This window comes from Mycena indigotica (genome assembly GCF_014461135.1).
Source record: "Mycena indigotica strain 171206Taipei chromosome Unknown Mind.scaff0005, whole genome shotgun sequence".
NCBI lineage: Eukaryota > Fungi > Basidiomycota > Agaricomycetes > Agaricales > Mycenaceae > Mycena > Mycena indigotica.
In genome coordinates this window covers 364,374-373,108 of record NW_023503004.1, presented here as the reverse complement: position 1 = coordinate 373,108, position 8,735 = coordinate 364,374, and the positions used below count along the sequence as shown (strand labels likewise).

The following is an 8,735-nucleotide window of genomic DNA, read 5'->3' as shown; positions in this document are numbered from 1 at the left end:
ACTTTTTCTAGGATACTAATTTTCTAGGATGCAGACTCTGTTGGGGGACGCCCTGACAAGTCTATAAACAAAAATCCAGGACTGCAGCCTGGTGTGACAGTGAAGTCAATAAAACTCAAAGCTATTTTTTAACCCCCTTTACTACCTACCTTCTTCTTCTTTCTTCTTCTTTCCTATCTTCAGCTTTGTGAATGACATGGATTCATAAAGTTGAAGATGTGAAAGAAGAAGAACAACAGTATTTTTTTTCCTTCTGCAGCTCTACTTTAGGGCCTGCTGAAGGATCGGGTTCCAGGGGTATTCCACTTTAGGGCCGGCTCATGCTTCCACTCTTTTTTTCTTATATTCTTGTTATTATATTCTTGTTATTATATTCTTGTTATTATATTCTTGTTATTATATTCTTGTCTTATTGACTGGTACTGAGTGAGAGCGCTACTGCCAGCTTAGTAGGTGACTTGACTAGGCTGACTGCCTGCATTGACCACTACTGACTGAGTTGACTTGTACTGCTACTGCCAACTTTAGGGCTGACTTGGGAAATGAGTTGAGGTCATAGAGACACTTTTCAGTTCTAACTGCCCAGTTTACACTTAGTGTTGAAACTCAATGGCTGGCTCACAAATTGACAAATACTCGCAAACACCAGAGTCTTTTGAAACAGTATTAGGGTTATTTCTCAGTGAGTTCTAAAGCTTTCAGGATGACTTCTATATGGTTAGAAAGGTATTTCAAGGGCCTACAATCTGGTCTTCAACTGAGAATGTGTTGACTACAAAATTAGTGACTTTTACTACAAAATACTCTGGCAGTACATGTTACATAGTGATAATTTTTGATGACTTGTATATGGTTAGAAAGGTCTTTCAAAGGGCTATAACTTTCCATTCAACTCATTTTAGCTTTACTACAAATCTATTGACTTTTGTTACAACACACTGTGGCAGTTGTTGACTGTATTGACTCAAATTGACTTGGGCAGATTTTGGTCTGGGTTCATAGCGGCACTTTTGAGACCTAACTGCTCAGTTTAAACTTTGGCTTAAAGTCAAAACTTGCCGCACAAAATGCAATATACTTTCCCAATCCAGAGTCTTTTGAAACAGTAATAGGGCTTTATCTCAGTGAGTTCTGAAGCTTTCAAAATGGGTCATATATGGTTAGAAAGGCATTTTGAAGGCCTACAATCTGGTCTTTAACTGAACACATGTTTGCTACAAATTGACTGAGCTTTATTAGAAAATACTGTGGCAGTAAGTGTTACACTGTTGAATTTCTTGATAGTTTATATATGGTTAGAAAGCTCTTGAGAAGGACTACAACTTTGTATTCAACTCATTGTCATTTTCCTACAAATCCACCGACTTTTGTTTGTACATATTGTGGCAGTTATTGACTGTATTGACTCAAATTGACTTGGGCAGATTTTGGTCTGGGTTCATAGCGGCACTTCTGAGACCTAACTGCCCTGTTGACACTTTGTCTCCAGGTCAATACAATGCAATATACTTGCAAACTCCAGAGTCTTTCAAAACAGTATTAGGGTTATTTCTCAGTGAATTCTTGTTGGATTGAGATGGTTACTATATGGTCAGAAAGGTATTTGAAGGGCCTATAACATGGCATTCAACTCAAAATTTGTTGACTACAAAATGACAGACTTTGACTACAAAATACTGTGGCAGTAAGTGTTACACTGTGATAATTTTTGATGGTTTATATATGGTTAGAAAGGTCTTTAGAAGGGCTACAACTTTCAATTTAACTTTTGTTGGATTGACTACAAATATATATACTTGTGTCAGTACTTATTGCAGCAGTTATTGACTGTCTTGACTGAAACTGACTTGTGCAGCGGCACTTGCTTTTTTTCAAAACAGTAATAGAGCTCTATCTCAGTAAGTTTTGGTTGGATCACAATGAGTCCTATATGGTTAGAAAGGGAATCTCAGGGCCTACAAATCTGGTTTCAACTCAAAATATGTTTCATACAAATTGACTGAGTTTCATCAGAAAATACTCTGGCAGTTAAGGTTACACTGTTGAATTTCTTGATGGTTCATATATGGTTAGAAAGGTTTTTAAAAGGACTACAACTTTATATTCACTTTATGTTTAGTTGATCACAAATCCATTGACACTGCGGCTATTTTGACTCAAATTTGGCAGTGAGAATAGGGCTTTATCTCAATGAGTTCTTGTTGGATTGAGATGGTTTTCATATGGTCAGGAAGGTATTTAAAGGGCCTATAACATGGTATTCAACTCAAAATCTGACTGTAAAATGACTGACTTTGACTAGTCTTTGGAAACAGTATTAGACTCATATCTCTGTCAGTTCTGGTCGGTTTGGGATGGTTTCTATATGGTTGGAAAGGGAATTCCAGGCACTCAACACAGGTTTGATACAAATTGACTAAGTTTCATTAGCACTTACTGTGGCAGTTATATTGACTCAAATTGACTTGTGCACATTTTGGTGTGAGTCCATGGGGACACTTCCAGGACCTGCCAGCTTATACTGACCGTCCAAAGTCAATGATTGACTTACAAAATCACCAACATTTCAAAACAGTATTAGGGTTTCTGGTTGTATGGAGATGGTTCTTATATGGCCAGAGAGGTATTCGAAAGGACTAAACATTGACACTGGAAGGTATTTTAGTGCTAGTTGATAGTGACACTTATTTACTCCCCTGGTAACACTTTCTACTTTCAAAACAGCATTTGGGCTGTATCTCAGTCATTTCTGCAGCTTTTAAAATGGGTCTTGGACGGTTAGAAAGGTATTTCAAAGGCTTATAATCTGATGTTCAAATGACTTGGCGGTAAGGACTACAACAGATTGATGCAACTAAAAGGCAATGCTTGAGTCACAAAATGCAAGTCTTTCAGTACAGTATTCCGGAGCTTTCAGAATGGATTGAAAGCCCAACCAACTTAAAACGTGCTAGATACATGGTTTGGGATTTCAGTTCAAACTGAACTGGACTGACGTTCGGTGAAGGCCATCCTGGCCCTCAGTTTGGCCCGGTCTGGCTTTTCGCCAAGAACCAGACTGTTGACTACTTGACTGGATTTTAGGGCACTTTGTAACAGATAAAGTGGATTTCTATATGGTTGGAAATGTATTCAACTGGAAATATAGTGGATACAATTTGACATACTGTGGCTTTTGGGCAGATTTTGGAACCAGTTAATAGAGGCACTGATTTGACATAACTGCCTGGTTGAGTCTTTTTGGCATACTTGTAGAAACATCTGACTGAAAATTCACTTTCATGCAGTGGCAGTTAATATTGAGCTGTTAAGTTTTGAGTTCAAACTCAAGTTTCACCCACAAGCAGCTTTGGCTGAACAGACTTGTCTTGTCAGACATTCCAAGTTATATGAAAAATTAGACAAAATTGTTGATTGCACGCCAACCGCTCCAGCTAAGTACAGGGAATTCAGGAATTACATAGACCGATGATATTCGCGCCGTCGGGCAGCGCTTCGGCCCGATCGGACCAGATACGGCGAGGTTCGCCGGTGTGTCGGCTCGAACAGAGCCTTGGGCGATACGGGAGAACGGTGCGGCCGTTCGGCGCGAAATCTTCAGACACGGTAGTGCCATGCTACTACCCTCGGCTGCTGGCCGCGTTTGGCCCGACGCGACGCAGCCGGAGGCCGGCAGCACGGAGGGCGGGTGGAAGTCCGCCCTTGCGCGTGCGGCACAGCCGCTCCATCGGCCGGGCTGAAAACTTCACACGGGTAGGGGACATGTCGTCCCCAACTGCTTGTGCATTTCCAGCCCGATCGGAGCAGCGGCTGGGCGGCGGGCCTCAAGACGGCGGTGCAGACACGCGGCGCCGCACCGCGTCGTGGAGGGCGACGGGACCCGCGACGAGGTGGCGTAATGACGTGGGTGAGTACGTCAGACCTGAAAACACATGCGCTGAGTATTTGAATCGAGAAAACAGCTGAAACCACTCACCGGGGGAAGAATTGGCGATGCGCGACAACGAGAGCGTTGTCTCCCACGAGACTTTCTGGAGTCGAGGGTATGTATGAGCTCTACTCACGCGCGCGCTTTCGAGGAGAACGCGCAGCAGACGGGCCGGAACGCCGCGGGCTTGCGAAAACAGCGGTCGGGCCGCGCAGGGACAAGCGCTGGACCTTTCCGCCTGAGACTTTCAGGAGGCGGAGGGGACCACCGTTCCTCCCGTTCCTGAGCATTTCAGGCCGAACGCGCTAGAATTGCGCCCAGCGCTCTCGAATCTCGGGGGAAGACCCGGTCTTGGCCGAGACTGGCCGAGGTAGCCCGCCGTTGAGGCCTGCGACGCGTCCAACGCGTTCTTATGAGTCCCCTACGACTCCCTCCACGTGGCCGGACGTGGCCGACGGCCGTCGTGGCCTGTTCGCGACGAAACGGGCGGTTTCCGGGCACACCCGGCGCGTTGCCGGCCAGCATCCAGCCGGTGGATCGCCGAGAAAGTCCGGTTTCTTGACGAGGAGGTCGGCGGCTCGTCTCGAGCCCATTTACGCGTTGATCTGCGGTCGCGATCGCGCGCTGTGGCCATTTCTTGCGAAAATTGAGCCCAGAATGGGCAGAAACGGGGCATACGACGATGGTGGAGGCGGGAATGGAAACGGCTAGGTTGTGGACAAACGGGAGCCCAGCGGTGGCCCGAATCCAGCGGGCAGATGGGCCGACAAACACCATTCGAATGACGAGGGAGTGTCGCGCCTTGCGCGTGACGATTTTCGCGACGATCCTACGGCGAGATCGCGCGCGGTGACGAATTCAAGCCCAGAATGGGCAGAAACGGCAGGGCGGAGCGGAGAAGGGAAGAGGCTTCGGGTGGGGTGCTAAAGCCAGTCGTAGGTAGGAGGGAGAGTGTCGGCGTGGCACCAGCAGCCGCGAGAGATGTGTTTGCCGAGCGCCGACGCCGAGTACCGCGCCGGTGTTGCCAGCAAGATAAAGACCAGATTTGCGCCCGGCTGGATTCGCTGCGCGTCGTTGAGCGATTTGCGGTTTGAGGGTGGTGGTGGTTGATAAAAAAGAAGCGCGGGTGACGGCATGCGGCACGTGCACGCCACGTCTTCGTCCCCACACAGCCTCTTCCTCTGCTCTTCCGCGCACAACGGCGGCCCCGCGGGGTGGTTTGCCGCAGACACGCGTCGTCGAACGCCAGCGCGGGCGCGTGCCCATACCCCGCGCGACCTGCCGTCCCTCCCCTTCCTTCTCTCCCCCAGTTGTCGCCGCTCGTTACCCACCACCCGCTAACCAAATGGCCGGCCCACGCCCCGCAGCCTCCCGCTCCTTGCCGTGCTCCTCGCGGCGCTGCTCCTGCTCCCCGCCGTGCTCGCCCACGGCGACCACAAGGGCGCCCACTACGGCCGCAAGCGCACCCGCAACGGCCGCCCCGCCCGCCCCTTCGCCAAGGGCCGCCCCACCGCCAACGTCGGGGCGCCGGCAACGCCACGCCCAAGCCCAGCACCACCGCCGCCCCGCCCCGGCGAACACCCCGGCCCCGCCACCGCCACCGCCGTCCCCGTCCTAGCACCCCGGCCGCAGCCCCGCCTCCGCCGCCGCCTCCGCCTCCGCCACCCCCGCCACCCCCGGGCGCCCACCTCGACGAGCTCCACCCCCCCCCGGCGTCCGCGCCCGACCGGGCCCGCTCCCCCGCCGGGCGCGATCAACGCCGGGCGCGGCCGTCGCGCCCGCTCGTCTCCGCAGCGGACCAGGCGCTGTACCTCAAGTTCCACAACGACATCCGCGCCAACCACAAGGGCGACCCCCTCTCGTGGAACGACACGCTCTCCGCCGCGGCCCAGAAGGTCGCGGACACGTGCGTGTTCGAGCACTCGGGCGGGAAGGTCGGCCCGTTCGGGCGAGAACCTCGCGGGCGGGCACGGGCAAGTACGGGATCGAGAAGGCGATCGTGTCGTGGACGAACGAAGTCAGTGAGTGCCCTATTTTCTTTGCACGTAGGGGTGGGCGCTGACGAAAGCAGAGGACTACGACCCGAAGAACCCGGTGCCGTCGCACTTCACCCAGGTCGTGTGGCGCGGGACGACGCAGGTCGGCTGTGCGCTCACCGTGTGCGCGCCCGGCACGATCTTCGACCCCAAGTTCACGGTGCGTGTCCGGGCCGCGTGTGCCCCCGTGTGCTGACCTCGGCGCCGCGCAGAACACCGCCGAGTACTACGTCTGCGAGTACGCCCCGCCGGGAAACATCATGGGCCAGTTCGAGTGCGTTTCCTGTTCTTTCTCTGGGCTTCCGGGCCTGCTGACGCACCCCCAGCCAGATGGTCTCCGTCTAGGCCAACGCCCGCATTCCCGTTCTTGTTTCCCACGCGCGGGCCTGGACGCCCGCGGTTCTATATCTCTCCATGCCACTGTCTTATCGTATCTATCTTCCTGTTCAATCAACTTGTTACCCCGCACGATCGTCTGACCAACTCGGCGCGGGCGCGGCGCTGCACCGGAGTCACGGCCCACGCGCCGGGGTGGCTCGTCCATCTTCGGTCTCTGTAGGCTAGTCCGCTATATGGCTAAGCATCCTATGCTCGTTCGGGCGTGCCCGCGGGTCTTAGAGACAGTATATGTGTGCTCGATTTTATTATTTTTACTAAATTCAAAATACGTGGCCTGTTCTGTTCTACTTATCTTTCTGGTCGATATTGCGAGTCCCGCAACCCAGCACAGACGGCGCGGCAGAGGCGCAGACGCGGGGTCGACGCGCCCTGGGCATTTGCGCTTGCCACGTTGCGACTCTGTCGAACATTTCTTTGCGTGGCACGTCGTGGGGGGTGGCGCAGTAGCGTAGGTGAGTGTTCTATCGCTGGAAACACCTCCGCTCAGCATTGACATCCACAAACAGCCTGAATTCACTCACCGGGAGAAGATGGAACGTTGTGGAACAACGGCGGCGCCCTCGCGCGGAGATTTGCTGGAGTTGGAGGTGCGTATGGGCCCTCCCCCGGGCGCGCGCTTTCGCGACGAACGCGCGGCGGATGGGCCGGGACGGCACTGGCCGCCAAAAACAGCAGCTGGTTCGCTCAGGGCCAACGACTAGCCCGTTCCGCCTGAAAATCTCAGGGAACGGAGGGATATATCGCCCCTCGCATCCCTGAGAATCTCAGGCGGAACGCGCGAGAAACACGCCCAGCGCGCGCGAGTCTCGGGAACACGCGTCCAACGCCGAGTCTGGCGGATGCAGCGCGTCGCAGTGGCCCAAAACGCGCCGACCAAGTCCCCTGCATCTTCCTCGACATGGCCGGACGCGGCCGAGGGCGTGTTCGGCGCGGAACGGGCGGTTTCCGGCTGTGACGAGGCGCTGTCGGAAGCGGTTCTCGGCACACGGAAGATTCGGGGGTGGTCGCAAAAGGTGACTGGCGTAAGTTCTGTATTGACCAAAGTAACTAACTACTACAGACAGTTCTTATATACGGTGGGGAAGACGTGGGAAAGTAAGGAAAATAAGCATATGGCATAGATTGATGTTGACATACGACATGATATGTGATAAACATGATTGGAGCCGTCACATACGCCCTCCAGGCCGACGCATGCGGCGGACTCAAGCAGGACCCATTACAGAGTCTCCACCACTTCCAGGTCCATCCGAGCTGGAGTTTGAGCCGGAAGCACCAGGCGGCTGAGCCTGCGGGCCTGATGCAGCCGCAGCAGCACGCGCCGCGGCCTCGGCGTCTTCGGTTCCTTTCGCGCGCTTCGGCCCGGAGAGTTATCAACTCTCGGGCGGCATTACCGGTCGGGTAAGGTGCGGATCTCTTGGCCTTCCGGTTCTCCTCGGCGCGCTTTCGGCGCAGTTGCATTGCGAATAAGCTGGTCCTGGAAAGCTTGGTAAGCTTCTTCAGGCACCAAGCGCATACCATCGGGCACGAAGTTGCTCGATGATATCAGGGGTAACCTGTGGTGTGTCAGCAAGCAAGACACAGTCTGTCAGACTGCGACTCACGCGCCAGCTACCCTCGTTAGGGAGCTCTCCGGGGTTCTCGGAGTACATAACGCGGCCGGATGACAGGTCCGCGTGGGCCCAAACCTCGCCCGGCCTGGTCGCGCTGAGTCAGCGCCGTGACAAACTCCGGGTAACCGATCGGAGGGCTGGGATAAGGAGCCTCCGAGGTGTACAGGAGGCGATTATATGCGATATAGGTCGCCACTTGCTGCGCCGAGACAACGCGGCGCTCGCGGTTGGGACCACGGTGGTTGTAGACGATGAAGTTGGTGAGATCAAATCGCTGGATGGCGTAGTGCTCGTTGTTCCAGCGCTTATAGCACTGTTCGGCGTTGTTGGGGTCGCCGATGAGGGCAAGAAGAGCTTCCGCCATGGTATAGCTTGCGGCACAATGCTCGAGAGGCTGAGGAGATGGAGAAAACATCCCAGAATCCTTGCCTGTTAAGTACTCAACGTTCAGCTGCGTCGAGCCCGCAAACATCTGTAAGTCATCGGCCGGCGGCCGGCCAGCACCATATGGCAAATCTTTAATGTTGCCAACGCCCAGCGCGTCCAGGTAGGCCGACAGGGCGGCTAGACGGGCTGCCTGGTGATAAGGCATCCATGTCCGATCGCCGGATTTCCATAGCACTTCAAACAGGGCCTCCGACCGGCGGCCGTAGTGGCCGACAATGGACTCCACGGCCCATTCGTCGGTCTCGGCCTCGGCGGAGACTCCCAGTTGATTCTCCAGTCGCCCCGGGAAGCGACGATCGTCGTTTGGCACAT

The 8,735-nt window shown here is 53.7% G+C and overlaps 2 protein-coding genes across 2 annotated transcripts; one reads left to right on the top strand and one right to left on the bottom strand.

The window, feature by feature from the left end:
* Window positions 1-4,797: 4,797 nt before the first annotated feature.
* MIND_00565500 (PR-1-like protein) lies at window positions 4,798-6,309 on the top strand (the record flags this gene model as incomplete). The annotated part of the gene is made up of 4 exons (XM_037362427.1): window positions 4,798-4,863; window positions 5,101-5,949; window positions 6,000-6,238; window positions 6,291-6,309. The coding sequence occupies 4 exons, from the start codon at window positions 4,798-4,800 to the stop codon at window positions 6,307-6,309; spliced, it is 1,173 nt and encodes a 390-aa protein (XP_037220348.1).
* A 1,259-nt stretch (window positions 6,310-7,568) lies between these two features.
* Window positions 7,569-8,568, bottom strand: MIND_00565400 (polyprotein; the record flags this gene model as incomplete). Its single annotated transcript, XM_037362426.1, has 5 exons — window positions 7,569-7,708; window positions 7,758-7,840; window positions 7,882-7,919; window positions 7,968-8,061; window positions 8,093-8,568. 5 exons carry the CDS (start codon window positions 8,566-8,568, stop codon window positions 7,569-7,571), a joined length of 831 nt encoding a protein of 276 aa, XP_037220347.1.
* Window positions 8,569-8,735: the final 167 nt, after the last annotated feature.